This window comes from Schistocerca cancellata, chromosome 7 (assembly GCF_023864275.1).
Source record: "Schistocerca cancellata isolate TAMUIC-IGC-003103 chromosome 7, iqSchCanc2.1, whole genome shotgun sequence".
Classification (NCBI taxonomy): domain Eukaryota; kingdom Metazoa; phylum Arthropoda; class Insecta; order Orthoptera; family Acrididae; genus Schistocerca; species Schistocerca cancellata.
In genome coordinates, this window is record NC_064632.1 from 393,542,126 (window position 1) to 393,559,766 (window position 17,641).

At 37.1% G+C, this 17,641-nt stretch overlaps 1 protein-coding gene across 1 annotated transcript in view; it reads right to left on the reverse strand.

The window, feature by feature from the left end:
• LOC126092415 (ATP-binding cassette subfamily G member 4-like) overlaps positions 1–17,641 on the reverse strand; it is a 417,403-nt gene that overhangs the window by 40,971 nt on the left and 358,791 nt on the right. The window contains exons 7-10 of the mRNA XM_049908002.1: positions 9,388–9,502; positions 8,776–8,880; positions 8,442–8,584; positions 1,198–1,366 (exon numbers count right to left, since the gene is read on the reverse strand). Of these exons, the coding sequence (XP_049763959.1) occupies positions 1,198–1,366; positions 8,442–8,584; positions 8,776–8,880; positions 9,388–9,502 (532 nt within the window). The remainder of the gene's footprint in view (positions 1–1,197; positions 1,367–8,441; positions 8,585–8,775; positions 8,881–9,387; positions 9,503–17,641) is intronic.

Genomic DNA, 17,641 nt, shown 5'->3' on the forward strand with positions numbered 1-17,641 from the left:
ACCTACTATTCAGTATGTCTTCATATTTAGTTGTTATATAAACTCAAACCAGTGTGCACACAGAAAAACAACACACATTCAGATATCAAATTTGCATTTTCAGGTCTGTGGAGTCCTTTAAATCGTAGAGTAGTATGTAATTTTCAAAATATTGAGAGAAACAGAGACAGGTAATTAATCTATAGCACTGTTTGAGTTTTCTGGTCATAATATAAAACTTTGAAACCTTACTGATGTTGCTTCTCAGTCCCTGTGTTATAAAATAATGCTTACATTACTTTATGGGCACTGGTAGTAATGTGAGAGCTCCAAAGAAAACAGACTTATGTAGAATAGTTTTTGGTGGATCACAAAAGACTATTTTGAAATATGAAAACTTGCGTGTACAATATTCCAGCATTATTTACATGTTGCTCTGTCATCTGCCCAAAATGAAAGAGATACCTAACTCCTCTAACCTTTGTATGTGGAAATTGTGTGTCTAGTGTATTTAACCCAGAATTTTTTGATAACTGTTTGTCTCCATTTCACACAACACTTTCTACATTTCTCCATCCAAAAACTTAATCTATTTTTTTATGATTTTCTTGTAATGTTTCTTTGCTACATAACTGATTTCCAAATCAACTGCTATGGGTGTTATTCAGTACATTCTTTGCTTCCTATCTTGTTTATATACTGATGACTAGTCAGACTCTTTGTGGTTGTGTCAAACAAAATCATTCTCAGTTTATTATTACTTTAAATTTACACAAAGTATGGTATTTTGTTTGTGTGCACTAATACATAATAGTTATTGCAAGAATTATCACTCTCAACCAGGTGTCAAATGGTGAGCTCTAGCAATTGCTCCACAGCTATGAAAAATGTCCTTTAAATTACAAAGGGATTAATAAGAAAAATAGGTGCCTTCCAGCTTTGTTTTCTGACCTGATGCTAACACTTTGGGTCACCTGTAAATTGTGTAATGCACTGTCAATACAAGCAATTTTGTAATTCCTGTCCTAATTTCATTGTCACAGGTTATCACAGTTACTATAGTTATGCTTCAATAAATCTGTCAACAGCAATTCCATTGTGATTTTCATGGTCATTCTCAATATATTCCATAATTGACTTCACAGATCTACTATCATTTTCAGTTTATAATTAGTTTTCTTTTAAAGTAATTATAGTATTTTGTTCATGCTTACTAACACATCATAGTTGGTGCAAGAATCTGGCCATAGCTTGCAGTAACTAGTGTGGTGGCCATAAAATTGAAATGTGCCAAGGGTTTCTCTCCATTGTTACCAATCTGAAAGAATGCAAGACCTGTTGCCAGTCCTCCTGAAACGTATGCAGCCAAGAGAAATAGCAGCGTAACCTGTTGACATAATTTAAAATAGTGCCTGAGTGCACATTGACCAAAAATGTGACATTAATAATAGATTACAGTAGGAAAGTTCTGGTAGAATGTAAAGAGAACACACACACACACACACACACACACACACACACACACGTCCCCATATACTGCTGGTGTCCCGTCCAGGTGCTGGGATTGCAATTCAGCATGTGGGCTAGGATGGGGTGTGTGTTTGTGCTAGGAGGGTGAGAGAGACAGGACAATATGTTGTGTGTAGGTAACTAATTGGCTAGGAATGGGGAAGAGAGGGGTGGCAGGTGCACAGGATAGGCAAGTGAGCATGTGTTATGAAGCCAGGGAAAGTTGTGCATGTTTAAGGTCACATGGAGACATGAATTGGGAGAGGCTGATAGGACAGAGGAAGGGGAAACAGTTGGGTGGTTGGTTGGGGGATATGGGGATAGTGGGTTAATGCAGACTGAGGCCAGGAGAGTTACTGAAGTAAAGGATGTGTTGCAAGGATAAGGATAAGGATGGTGAAGAATCTAGGTGATGTGGGATGTGAAGCAGGCATTAAAATTGAGCATATTGAGCCCAGCTACATGTTGTGCCATTGGGTTATCAATTTTATTCTTCGCCACAGTTTGGCAATGACTATTCATTTTGGTGAAGAACTTACTGGTTGTAATACCAGTGCAAAAAACTGCAGGGATTGCAGCAGAATTGGTATATGATACATCTGCTTTCACCGGTGGCCTGCCTCTGTTGGGGTAGGATAAATCTGTGAGCTTGTGACAGGACATGAGTAGGAAGAACTGGGTGGGTGGATTGGGCAGGGCTAGCACCTGGATCTTCCACAGAAATTTGATCCCTGTGGCAAGAGTTGGATTTAGGAGCGGCATAGGGATGGACTAGGACATTGTGTGGCTTGTGGGTGGCAGACATCCACTGCAAGAGATATGGGAACAATTCTGGGTAGGATGTCCGTCATTTCAAGACAAGATGATCAAAGCTCTGGTGAAGAATATGGTTCAGTTCTTCCAGTCCAGGGTGACAGTGGGTGATGATGAGGGTGCACCTTTACAGCTAATTCTTAGGGGTAATGGGAGGAATAGGTGAGCATGAGGATATGGCAGGGAAATGATTGGGTGGACTAGGTTTGGGGCATAGAGTCTGTCTGTGAATGGTCTCATGATATCTTCGGTATATTGAGCAAGAGAGTCTCATTACTGCAGATAAACCATTCACAGGTGGCCAGGCTGTATAGGAGGTATGTTTTGGTGTGGAAGGGGTGACAGCTATTGAAATGCAGGTTCTGTTGGCAGTTAGTGGGTATGATATGGACAGAGGTGAAGGTCAACATCCAGGCAGGTAGCATGTTGGGTTGAAAGAGAATTACAAAAGAGATTTAGGATTTTGGGAAGTTAGAAAGTTTTCCTCTAGATGGCCCATAAAAAGGTGCCCTGTGGGTGCCAATGATCGTCCTGCAGATTTGTTTACCGTATTTACTCAAATCTAAGCCGCACTCGAATCTAAGCCGCACCTGAAAAATGAGACTCAAAATCAAGGAAAAAAAAATTTCCCGAATGTAAGCCACACTTGAAATTTGAGACTCGAAATTCAAGGGGAGAGAAAAATTATAGGCCGCCTCTCCAAATTGAAACAAAGTTGGTCCATTGTAATATGAGACACAATTTAGGTCAAATTAATGACGATACACCTACAGTAGTTTGGTTCGAGTTGTAAGCTTAGCAGTTAAGGTTTACCAGGTAGCCATTGCTATGCGTCAAGCGCTCTGTGTCCGTATTTATACGGGTACCCTTCCTTTTCCATGTGCTTTGTCTGGTTTGAATTGATTGCTTATTTTTCTTTGATCTGATAAGTGCAGTTTTCTTTGTTATAGGTGTTTACATCACTCTAAGCTGAAAATGCATTACAGTACTGTGTCATGCATTGTTTGTCGCATTCTGATAGTGCGTGTTTATGGCCTGTCACCACTCGCGGCATGGCTTGCTTTTGTGTGCGCTACCACCGCTTACAACTAAAAAAAACTGCTATTTGTTGTTACTTACACTGCTGCTTTCTTTGATAATGATCAACAAGAACCAAATGATACACTGTGTATGATAGAAGATGTTCTGAACAAGAGTTTAGCGAAAATTTTTCTCCGTTTGAAAATCTTTGCAGGCGTCTCTTTATTACATTACATTCTACACAGAAATTAGAGTTGTCTTACATTTAAAAATGTAGTCAATTGCCGTGCTTCATTTCTGACTGAATCACTATTAAGCATAAGAATAATACGAATATAAACATGACATGATATGTATATTCTTCCGCGTTTGGTGTTGTCTCACTCCAGTTTCGTAGTTTATTAGGCAGACAGGATTTACCTGAGATAGCAGCAAACATGAAACAATACATGGCAAAATGTTTATATGCATATTATTATTATGGTGACGAGAATACTGCATGTGATTCACAATTTATAAAAGTTCCTATTAGCAACCATCTCTTCTCACAGATAGGAAAAAATTCAGAACGTAGAGTTGGCCTTATTGACAAACATCCCAAACAGTCTTGCCAGTCGGATTTTCGTAGCACATTGAAATGCTGCTACATTCGAAGATGAACAATATGGAATTTGTATTTACTTCGTTGGATAATGTATGAAAATGCAGTGGTCGAAACTCCGGGCGGAGAAAATAGCTCGTCTTCCACCTTTTTTTTTTTTTTAATTTATTTACTGACGCAGAGGTTTTGGCGCCAGTATTTATCTTTGTGCCTACAAAGCATGCCTGTGTAGCGCTACATATATTCGATGGCAGAAGTAAGTTGTGGTGGCACCCACCAACTTTTTTCAGAATTTCTGCTTGTTTTGCACTCAATTCTGAACCGCAGGTGGTTTTTTGGATTACAAAAACCAGAAAAAAAGTGCGGCTTAGATTCGAGTAAATACGGTACATACCTTCCTCTCAAATGAGAAGCAGTTGTGTGTCAGGATTAGTAGGTGAGATGGAGGAGGAACAAAGTTGTGGATATGGAGTCTGAAGGATGTTATGGGAGGCAATGTTTGATAGTAGCAAGTCCATCAGTATGCAGGATGTTGGGTGCATAGGGAGGTAGCATCAACAGTGACAAGTAGGGATCAGGAGTTAAAGAAGTGGTGCAAGTAGATAGTCCATGAAGAAAGTGGTTAGTATCTTTGATCTGAGAGGCTAGGTTTTGGGCAGATCAGTGGAGGTGTTGGTCAAGAGGAGTTGAGTTTCTTTCAGTAGAAACTGAGTGACTAGTTAAAATGGGTTGGCCAGGATTGTTGGGTTTACGGATCTTGAGGAGGTTTAAAGGTGTGTGTGTGTGAGGGAGGGAGGTTGTCGTTGGGGAAAGAAGGGATAGGGGATTGTTGGGTTTACGGATCTTGAGGAGGTTTAAAGGTGTGTGTGTGTGGGGGGGGGGGGGGGTTGTCGTTGGGGAAAGAAGGGATATGGACTTAAGGGGGTGGTTCTGGGATGGGCCTCAGGATTTTAGTGGGGACTGAATGTTATGTCGGTCTTCTCGATGGGATCAGTGTGGTAGAGTTTGTTGGTCAAGGACTCAGATATTTGCCACAAGCCTTCTATCAGGTAGTCACAGGGATTCATCATGACAGTGGTGTATCCTTTGTCTACCTGGAAAATGATTAGGTTGGGATCTGTTTTAAGGTTGTGTATGGCTATCCTTTTTTCTGCTGAAAGGGTTACCCTCTTAGGAAGGGACCTGGGGAAGGATGACAGAGCAAAGGTAGAGGTAAGGAATTTCTGGGAGGTGAGCAGGTGTAGCTGGGTGGGAGTGGGGTAGGGAAAAAATTAAAAGAGAAACTAGTAAACAGTTACACAATCAGTACCCAAACTTTCTTTTATACATTTTGTTAAATATGTAATTGGGACTATTCTGTTTTTCAAATGTGGGAAAAATTTAATTTAAACAGTTTCACATAGAAATTTATTGCTAAGTACTCAGTTTCCATCTTATTGAATACAACATTTTATTAAACGAAAATTCTCAAAATGTTTTCAATCAAATAAGTCATATCATATAATTTTCTACAAAGTTAAAAATTATTAAAATGAAGTGTCACATGCCCAACTTCAAAATACCATTATCTTTTTCAAGTAAACAGATTATTCAGTCAAAAAGCTTATTCATTCAAGAATCATTGATTTTGAAATTTGTCAGATTCTAGAAGCTAAACCAGTATCATTTAAAATCCTTAATGTCACTTAGATTGTCCTAATTTTTCTGTGCAAAAATATATATTATTTCTACACTTAATGTCTTAATCAAATAATTACTGTAATACAAAACCATTTTTGTTTGTGAATGTGTTAGTTTAAGAAGAGGAATTATAAATAGACAAAAAGCTTGTCAATTGTGCCTCAATTTTGGTTATGATTACCATGCATTCAGATGTCATGTTAAATCTGACTATTCAGTTATTCTTTTTCTTTTGTCACAGTCCAGTGTCAAGCATTGTAACGGAAAGAAATCTGTAAACTTTTGTGAATGAATCAAGCATTAATATGTCAGAGAATAAATGAGAATAGAGGAACAAAATTAAGGTTCCATTCATGTAGCTAGAAAACATGGGACCTACTGGAGAACTACAGGGTGGCACACAAAATGTGTTACCAATTGTTTCTTTCACAATTTACGATGCATATTAGATATCCCGCTGGGATCTCTACAGCAGTACCAGCAGAGTTTGGAAAAACAAATGAGTTACAAAATGATGAGTAATTCACGATACTGCCGCTAGGAGACCAGTAAGCAGCAATGGCTGCCAATTGAAGACTGACAACACAGCAGTGATCAGCAGTTGTGTTACTTTTTCATGAAACGAAAAACCTTGCTGTGACTCAGAGGCGTTTTTGACAACAGTTTAACACACAATGGGTCCCTTGCAAGAACACCATCCACAGGTTGTACGATAAATTTGTACAGGAAGGAACAGTATTTGAAGCGAAGAGACCTCGGCCTAAGCCTGTTTGTTCGCTGGAGAATATTGAAGCGGTAAGAGTTGCTGTACAGAGAAGTCCCGGGAAATCATGTAGAGAGGCAGCAGTGCAACTGGGAATATCCAACCACTGTTCAACAGATTCTTAAAAGTGACCTCCATATGTACCCATACAAGATGACCTGTGCACAGAAGCTCACTGAAGAACACAAGCAGCAGAGGCTACTGTTTGCACAGCGGGTAGAGGATAGGGAAGGAACTCTCAACAACATTTGGTTTTCATACAAGGCGCATTTTCATTTAGACGGTGTGGTTAACAAACAAAATGTATGCTTTTGGGCCACTGAAAGCCCAAAAGTGCTTCATGAATCACAACATTATGCTCTGAGGATTACAGCGTGGGCAGCAATTTCCAGTCATGGACTTATTGGACCCTTTTTCTTTGAAGAAACTGTGAACAGTGAGTGTTATTTGAGCATGCTTCGCAATAGCTTCATTCCACAGCTTCTTGCTACTGCCTTTCCCTTCAACATGCAGTGGTTCATGCAAGATGGAGCAAGGCCACATACTGCAAACACTGTGATGGAGTTTTTACATGAGCATTTCGACATGCGGATCATTTCACTCAGGTTTCCAGGTCGCTTCAATGACGAACAAAATTGGCCCCCCATTAGTCCAGACCTCAATCCATGTGACTTTTTTCTTTGGGGGTACCTAAAGGAAAAAATTTTCTCGAAACATCCATGTGATTTAATGGAGCTCAGAAGACTTATTCTTCAAACTTGCAGTGAAATTACGGAAGACATGTGCCATAGGGTAATCACTAACTTTAGTGTTCATTTGAAGGAAGCTAGGAAACGAAATGGTGGACATATTGAGCATGTGCTGAGATGGAACAAATCTCCATGGACGTCTCTTCATTGTAGTATATGTTCCTTTCAGATTGTATTGACAATAAAGTTTATATTCAAAAACAAAATGGTAACACATTTTGTGCACCATGTCATACACTAATTTTTTGCAGCTGACTTTGACCAAAGATGAGTATACATGTTAATTCTTTAGTAAACTAGCTCTAATTGTTGGAATTAATAAGTGCCACAATAGTATCATGCTTACTAAAGGTGCACTTTCACTGACTGATATTTATACAACTTGTGAAATGAACTTTGCAATTTATGGAAGTCATTCTAGATCTTCAGGTATTTGTCATATGCTTGAAATGCTTTAATAGTACTGGTAATTAAGGGAGGGCAGTTTGACACAAGCCACTGTATTCAATTGTATTGAACTGGGGACCTAGAAGCAATGGAGAGGCTTCTTTCCTGCCATAGCCCACTGTGGTACACAACCCAACAGCAGACTACAGCAGCCCACTCACCCCACCGCTGCCTCACACCAAACCAAGGGTTCTTGTGCAGTTCGGTCCCCAGGAATGTCTCACACCAGATGAGTGTAACCCCACTGTTTGCATGGTAGAGTAATTACGGTGTATGTGTACGTTGAGCAAGTGTTTGTGCAGCTATCACTGACACAGTGTAACTGCAGCGGAATAAGGGGAACCAGCCCACATTTGCTGAGGCAGATGGAAAACTGCCTTAAAAGCCATACACAGACTGTCTGGCACACTGGACCTCGACACTAATCTGCTGGGTGGATTCATGCCGGGGACCAACATGCCTTCCCACCCGGAAAGCTGTGTATTTATACTGCACGGCTAACCAGGTAGGCCGACACAAGCCATACTACAATGTTAGAAAATACTGATGATAATTGCGGTTTCAGTTATGCACAGGATAAGGAAAAATTCTGTAGAGACAAATTGTGATGACACAGGCATAAAAAGTGTGAACATTTGTTTTTCAGAATCAATATTCCCTTCTTGTAAAATAGACCAATGTGGCCAAGATAAAGATCTCAGATGTGCTGAAAGGTAAGAGAGTCAAGTGTATAATTTTGTTGTCTGAATTGAGAAACATAACTCAGGAAATCTTAATGTAATTTAATGAAGAAAAACAAATAAGCTAGCAAAGTTGTTAAAGTGAAAAAGTCAGACATAATTTACAGATGTTTGTTTTAGCATATTTAAATTTATTATACCTTACTTCTCATAATCTGAATTGTTGTTCTCTTCCACAATACTGAAAACTGCACAAAAAATGGAGTGCATTTTGTACTTAGTTTTTTTTCTGTCCAGTCTTCTTGGCTTTCAGTAAGGCTCAGCTCTTGAGAGGAGAAAGAACCTGTAAAATGGAAAACAAAAGTCAGCATTTGTAGTTAGAAGAATTTGCCTAATGGCTGTTAAACTGTACTTCTAAAATCTCACAGCAAGATTTCTGTAGCTGTTATCACAGTTTTATGAAACATGGCTAATAAACACATTTTAAGTAAGGCACAACATTGAACAAATTGTTTTTTTAAAGTTACCACTTACATGATGATTTTGCTTCTGGGTCAGTAATCAAACATTTTCCATTTTTCACTCTGTTGACTAGTTGATCAATGGTCTCTTTGGAGCTGTCATGTAGAATTTCAATAACTGCAAACAACAAAAGCTGAGTTATAATACTTCAATAAATTAGGGCTGTTTCTGAAGATTCTGAATTCCAGAATGAAATTTTCACTCTGCAGAAGAGTGTCGTTGATATTAAATTCCTGGCACATTAAAACTGTGTGCCAGACTGGGACTCAAATTTGGGACCTTTGCCTTCTGTGGGCAAGTGCACTTGCCTGCAAAAGGGAAAAGTCCTGAGTTCTAGTCTCACTCCAGCACACAGTTTTGATACTGATGTTGTCAGTAGAAAAGAAGAATCATATAAATCTTTTCCAAGTAGAATTCTGAATATTTGATTAACGCACTTCATGAAATAACTATGCATCTTGCATCCTGTTTACAATAATGTGAAGAAAAATAACATGTCAAAAACTGCATTACTAAGTCAATCTCACACTCATTTGAAAATAATGTAATAAGTTACATAAAGTTATAAATTGATAGTGGTCTACTCAAAGTTGAATCTGTTCAGTTTTGTTCCAACAATCTTACCATAATCTGCAGGATTATAATGCACTGGACACTCAAAGCCAACAGCATCAAGGAATGGAAGCAGTCTGTTTGTTGCCCCTTGGTATGCACATCGCCCAGTAGTCATAACATACAACTGTCAGTAAAAGAAAATGCATTAAGAGATTACAAACAGAAGTTAAATAATTTTAAATTACATTTAGGAAACTAATGTAAGCCAGACATAAGCTGTCATGTAATTTTTGAGCTAAGTTAACTGAACAGTCAATTTCTTTACATTTAGCAAACACAAATTTAGAGAAATGTGACAGCACAAGTACAACAAATTCATCTAACTGATTAAAATAACACAGGACTCTCTGAAGTTAAGTGAGATGTTCATTATCCAACCTTAAAATTAATTCTACAAAATTCAGGAAAATTTAAAATAAACAAACACTGTTCACCATATTGGTAAAAGTTATCTAAATTTCTATATTATGGAGTTCCAGCTGCCTGTTAGTTTTGTCTTCTCAAAGCAAAGAATAGAGAAAAATCTACTAAGTTTTCAGTTTAAAGCTTAATTTCATTTTATGTTCAGTCACATTATTTCTGCTTACAAATTTATAGAATATATTTTTCTAGTGACAGATTGATTAGAAAGGAATATGGAGACAGAGTACACTGCTGAAGATTCATTGAACACACCAGTAAGAATTGAAAAGTTTGGAATGAATCATAAAAAGTAAACAGTCTGTTGCTAATTGAAAATTCCACGTTTATAAACAGTGAAACTTTAGTGCTTAAAAACGGTCGATCAGAAGTGCATAAAAACTTTATTGTGTACACTGCTGAAGATTCTTTGTACATGCCAGTCAGAGCCAAAAAGTTTAGAAATGAATCACATAAAGTAAACAGACCATTGTTAACTGATCCCCCAAGTGGGAAAATTGGAAAACACGAGAAGATCTGTGTTTTAGGAGATAGTCATGTTTGGGGAAATTCCTCAGTGTTAATGGAAAAATACAACTTCAGGGCATCTGGATTCTTGAAGCCTGGGGCCCCATTACAAGAACTAACAAACCTAACAAAATTTAATGAAGTAACTATCTTGACTACGGATGATTTTGTTGTTCTGCTTGGAGGAGTTTTGAAAGTTTATAGAAATGTATCGTACAAGGCTATCACAGAACTGAGAAATTGTCTAACTAATTTAACTCATACAAATGTTCTCTTTGTGAATGTCCCACAGCATCATGATTTACCGAGTTGGTCATGCGTAAATCATGAAATTTGTGTCACTAGCAAGAGTTTTGCGGAACTGCCTTCATTTAAATGCAGTCAGTAAAAAAGGTTCAGCAGAGGCCACTGAACTTCCAACAACAGTAGTAACTGATCAACACTGCCTGAGGAGGAGCCAAAGGCTAGGTACAGCTGCTTCACTTAGTGATGATTTTTTATGGCACCAAACAAAGAAAAGGAAGAGATTGTGACAAATCAGCCTGAAAAATTGCAGTAAGCATCAAAAATCGGCAACAAAGCAGCACTTCACCAGGTATTGACAAAATAACAAACACTTACAAAACTTTCAAGATAATGAGTCAAAACATACAGTGTCTCAAGAATAAAGTGTTAGAATTAGAAGTCACCCTAAACTACTTTGTAGATATCTCTTATAATTGTCTATCAGAACATTGGTGCAGGGTCAGTGAATTAAGTCTTATAAATATAAGCAATTTTGAATTAGCATCTCATTATTGCCACATTGTTTGTAAAAATGGTGGAGTATGCATATATACTAGGGCTGGGCTGCAGCATAAAGTTAGATCTGAAACATACCATCCAAATATCGTGGAACATTTTGAATCATGTGCCATAGAGCTAAAATCTGAGGAGAAGTGTAAAAATCTAATTGTTATATCAATATACAGGTCACCCACTAGGTGACAAAAACATGTTTTTTAATTTGGAAGCAGTGCTAAGCATTTTATATAAAAATGAAGTGAACTTATCACTATGTGGGGATTTTAACATCAATCTGTTAACTGAAAATGAAAAAAAGGCAGCTTTTGAGTATCCTAAACACCTTTCAAATGAAACATCGAAAATGATGTTACTGAGGCACAAAACGTAAACTTAGATCTTTCACAGCAAAACACATGACCAACATGCAGAAATTCTTCTGTACCTGAGTTGGTTAAGTACAATTGGGAATATAAAAAGATCTTCTAGCCAGAAAAGGTTAATATTTTTATCCAATCGTTAGCAAAAAAAAAACCTGGGAAGATGTGTACTCGAAATCATCAACTGATGAATCATTCAATGTATTTTATAATACTTTCATGTTCATATTTGAGATGTGTTTTCAAAAAATTTGACAAGAATTAATGTCATGCCAAGAAACAGCAGCCAGTTGATAACACCTGCTATCAGAGTATCCAGTCAAAAGCTACAACTTCTCAATCAACTGAGAAAAGACAAACAAGATGATCACTTTGCAGAATATGTTAAGACACATAAGAAAATTTATAAGAAAGTAATTAAAACAGCCAAGGCAATATACAATGACAAAGTAATCATAGGGACAGCAAACAAATCGAAAGCAATATGGAATATAGTAAAAAAGGAAACAAACAAAAGTGTTAAAAAGCAAGATTACATTGTTTTAAAAGACGATAGTGGCATGTTACTGAGAAATAGTACTCTAGCAAATTACAAAAATGACTATTTCATAAACACTCCAGTCAATCTCAGAAAAATATTGCTAGTAATAGTAGTACCACAGTTCAATGAGAACAAAGTGATAACTGAATATCACTGTGTCCCACAAATAAATTAGATGTTCTTGTTGTTGTTGTCATCTTCAGCCCTGAGACTGGTTTGATGCAGCTCTCCATGCTACTCTATCCTGTGCAAGCTTCTTCATCTCCCAGTACTTACTGCAACCTACATCCTTCTGAATCTGCTTAGTGTATTCATCTCTTGGTCTCCCTCTACGATTTTTACCCTCCACACTGCCCTCCAATGCTAAATTTGTGATCCCTTGATGCCTCAGAACATGTCCTACCAACCAGCCCCTTCTTCGTGTCAAGTGGTGCCACAAACTCCTCTTCTCCCCAATTCTATTCAATACCTCCTCATTAGTTATGTGATCTACCCATCTAATCTTCAGCATTCTTCTGTAGCACCACATTTAAAAAGCTTCTATTCTCTTCTTGTCCAAACGATTTATCATCCATGTTTCACTTCCATACATTGCTACACTCCATACAAATACTTTCAGAAACGACTTCCTGACACTTAAATCTATACTCGATGTTAACAAATTTCTCTTCTTCAGAAATGCTTTCCTTGCCATTGCCAGTCTACATTTTATATCCTCTCTACCTTGACCATCATCAGTTATTTTGCTCCCCAAATAGCAAAACTCCTTTACTACTTTAAGTGTCTCATTTCCTAATCTAATTCCCTCAGCATCACCCGACTTAATTCGACTACATTCCATTACCCTCGTTTTGCTTTTGTTGATGTTCATCTTATATCCTCCTTTCCAGACAATGTCGATTCCGTTCAACTGCTCTTCCAAGTCCTTTGCTGTCTCTGACAGAATTACAATGTCATCGGCGAACCTCAAAGTTTTTATTTCTTCTCCATGGATTTTAATACCTACTCCAAATTTTTCTTTTGTTTCCTTTACTGCTTGCTCAATATACAGATTGAATAACATTGGGGAGAGGTTGCAACCCTGTCTCACTCCCTTCCCAACCACTGCTTCCCTCTCATGCCCCTCGACTCTTATAACTGCCATCTGGTTTCTGTACAAATTTTAAATAGCCTTTCGCTCCCTGTATTTTACCCCTGCCACCTTTAGAATTTGAAAGAGAGTATTCCAGCCAACATTGTCAAAAGCTTTCTATAAGACTAAAAATGCTAGAAATGAAGGTTTGCTTTTCCTAAGTCGTAGGGCCAGTATTGCCTCACGTGTTCCAACGTTTCTGCAGAATCCAAACTGATCCTCGCCGAGGTCGGCTTCTACCAGTTTTTCCATTCGTCTGTAAAGAATTCACGTTAGTATTTTGCAGCTGTGACTTATTAAACTGATAGTTCGGTAATTTTCACATCTGTCAACAGCTGTTTTCTTGGGGTTGGAATTATTATATTCTTCTTGAATTCTGAGGGTATTTCGCCTGTCTCATACACCTTACTCACCAGATGGTAGAGTTTTGTCAGGACTGGCTCTCCCAAGGCTGTCAGTAGTTCCAATGGAATGTTGTCTACTCCCGGGGCCTCGATTCGACTCAGGTCTTTCAGTGCTCTGTTAAACTCTTCACGCAGTATCATATCTCCCATTTCATCTTCATCTACATCCTCTTCCATTTCCATAATATTGTCCTCAAGTACATCGCCCTTGTATAGACCCTCTATATACTTCTTCCACCTTTCTGCTTTCCCCTCTTTGCTTAGAACTGGGTTTCCATCTGAGCTCTTGATATTCATACAAGTGGCTCTCTTTTCTCCAAAGGTCTCTTTAATTTTCCTGTAGGCAGTATCTATCTTACCCCTAGTGAGATAAGCCTCTACATCCTTACATTTGTCCTCTAGCCATCCCTGCTTAACCATTTTGCACCTCCTGTCGATCTCATTTTTGAGACGTTTGTATTCCCTTTTGCCTGCTTCATTTATTGTGTTTTTATATTTTCTCCTTTCATCAATTAAATTCAATATTTCTTCTGTTACCCAAGGATTTCTACTAGTCCTCGTCTTTTTACCTACTTGATCCTCTGCTGCCTTCACTACTTCATCCCTCAGAGCTACCCATTCTTCTTCTACTGTATTTCTTTCCCCCATTCCTGTCAATTGTTCCCTAATGCTCTCCCTGAAACTCTGTACAACCTCTGGTTCTTTCAGTTTATCCAGGTCCCATCTCCTTAAATTCCCACCTTTTTGCAGTTTCTTCAGTTTTAATCTACAGTTCATAACCAATAGATTCTGGTCAGAGTTCACATCTGCCCCTGGAAATGTCTTACAATTTAAAACCTGGTTCCTAAATCTCTGTCTTACCATTATATAATCTATCTGATACCTTCTAGTATAAGATAATAAAAAAATTGAATAATAAAATGTCCTCTGGAACTGCCAAGGTACCAGGTACAGTCATAACTAAATGTGCTAGTGTCACAGCAGAACCATTCTCACATATCATAAACATATCACTAACAGAAGGGGCATTCCCACAAAGATTAAAAATTTCAAAAATAAAACCATTGTATAAAAAGGGTAATATATATGAACTATTGACCAATATCTTTTTTATCTGTATTTTAAGAAATAGTAGAGACTAGACTGTCATGAAAAATATAATTACAAATTACCTTGAAAAATTCAATCTCTTGTCTGTAAAGCAACGTGGTTTTCGCAAAGGATGAATACAGAAACAGCAATTACCCAATTCATTGAAAACATTGTAATAGGACATGAGAGAAATAACAGTACAATAGGAATAAACTTGGACTTGTCAAAGGCATTTGATACTGTTGATCATGATATCTTGCTAGACAAACTAGAAGCTATAGGTATATGAGGAGTTGCAGTAAAATGGTTTCAGTCATATCTCCACAATAGAAAGCAGGTAGTACAAATTACCTCAGCAGACAATAAAAACCAAAGCATTGTGTATAGATCGCACATGCTGACTGTACCAAACGGAGTGTTCTAGGACCTCTCTTATTTCTTACATATATTAATGATATCAAGATCCCAATCAGTGGTACACACACAACTTTGTTTGCTGATGAGACAAATATTGTTGCAACAGACATAAATAGGGCATTGCCAACATCTGCAACCAGGGTTTTGGAATACATACAAAACTGGTTTGAACAGAACATGCTAACCTTAAATATTTCACAAACTAAATATGTACACATTACAGGAAAACAAAGTCTAATCATGATGTGAACCTCAAAATTCAAAATAAACAAATTGAAAGGGTAGCTGCCACAAAATTCTTAGGTGTGCAAATTGATGAAAATTTAGACTTGAAAGCCCACATTCTCTACCTCACTAACAAGTTAAGCTCTGCTTGTTTTGCATTATGCATTATTAGTACTGTATGTAGTAGAGAGAGTAGCAGAACTGTCTACTTTGCTTACATCCATTCTGCTATCACTTATGGCCTAACCAGAGCTCTGGGGTCATTATAAGGCAAACATGAAAACCACGTTCACCTTAGAAAAGTAAGCTGTTAGAATTTCAAACAGTAAAATGCTAATACCTTCCAAACAGTTATTTCAACAGCTAAATATTCTACCCTTAGCATGCCTCTATATAAAAAAAAAGTGTTGTTAATATAAAAATGCACATTGATAATTACAAAACCAACTTAGATCCTCACTCGTACAATACAAGAATGTGCAATGACGTCCACATAAAAAGAGTAAACAAGGCTTTAACATAAAAACAAACCAACATTCAGGGTACTATTTGTACAACAAACTTTCAACTCAGCTAAAAGAAATAAGAACATTATCTGCATTCAAGGAAGCAATATTTAAATTCGTAATGACCTACTGCTATTATAGTGTAAATGAATATCTGCAGTAACCTTGCAGCAAGTAACTACATTCATTTACTTTATGTTAATAGTACCATAAATCAAATGCTCGCCACAGCCTCAATGTTAATTTTTCTGAACAAATGTGTTAAATCAATTACTAACTTGTAATGAATTTCAAGTAAAAGGCCCCAAACAAAAGTGTTAAGTCAATTACTTGCTTGTAATGTATTTCATGTAAATAATCTTTCTCATACTTTTATATTATTACAATAATCAAAGTTGTATTGCCCAAAAATATTGTGATGTGTACAATGAACCATTGTATTATGTAGGAAACTGTACACCTCATCTCATTTTTGTTATACTATGTTTTTTGATGAAATCTATGTATTGTTGCTGGATGAATAAACTACTACTACTACTGCTACTACCTCTACATCAAATCTAGATGGGATTATACTAATATAATAAGCTTTTATCTGGTCTCTGAAATGCAAATGCAAGTGAATAAAAACAAGTTACACATTTAACTTAAAATTTTTATATGTTCATAGTATCTAGAACTTACATTTATTTGAAGATCTTTCATAATGGTTCCTGATGTTACATTAGCTACTGCTTTTTCCACCTGCAGAGCCTAGTTTTGTTTGTAGTAATATTAATCTATTTATGCGTGTAAACTGTATTTTTCTATTTTATAGGCAAAGTGGGTTCAGTATTTGCCAGATTTAACATTTTTATTGGACCTACTCTGTATTTCATCTAAGTGTTCTCAATACTGGCTCTTGTTTTTTATACTTCTTTCTATGTTAGTTGAAATAAACTTCTTATGAGATGTCTCTGCTACCACAGTGGTATAAGAAATAGTTTATCACTGATTTTGTGTTTGTGTCATGATAAACTGTTCCATTTAGAAATGGTTTGCAAATAAATAACTGCCTTAGTGGATCTCTGTTTCAAGATGCTAATATCAGGATCAAGCCAATGAGAACTACCAAAAGCTCCAACTGTTTACAGTCAGTGCTACCTGCCAATAAGTTAACATGGGAAGCCTTATGCACTACCACTTTTCTGACTGTTCTTCAAACTCTTAGCAATCTACTTTGTAGTTGGTAAATTTTGTTTGAGGAATTTCCTTTTTGTAACTGCTCCACTAACTGGGTCACATTACTACATTTATGAAAATGTTAAGAGGTACAGAATTCAGAAACATGTTCAGTACAATACTCTTTAAGATGCAAGGCTTCATATTGCAAACACATAATGAGGCAGATAACTACCACTTTTTCTCTTGTTAGTCCGACAACTGTTCAACCGAGCTTCATCCATCTCAATGTATTTATTCAGCCTCTGTCATTTGCAAATGATTTTCTGACACTTATAAAAAACAGAACACAACATTATTTTTGTAATGATGTTGGAATACTGTCTTCTATGTTTTGATGTTACTCATTAAATTTGTTTTTCCTATCACACAAGATCATGACGAAACAGTACATTCTTTATGCATCTTCTTCATATTGGGATTTATAGAATGTGATGTGTATATGTGTACTGACTACATTTTGGGACTAAATTTTTATATTTCCTTTTTCCACTGATGTCTGAAAAGAACATCTCAGTCATGTTTCTAGTGAGCTGGAGTCTTTCTCTTGTGCATTTCTATGGTATGTACTTCTACCAACAGATAGAAAAACATTACTTGTGTCACAGATGTTAGTACCATGTGACAAAAGTGTT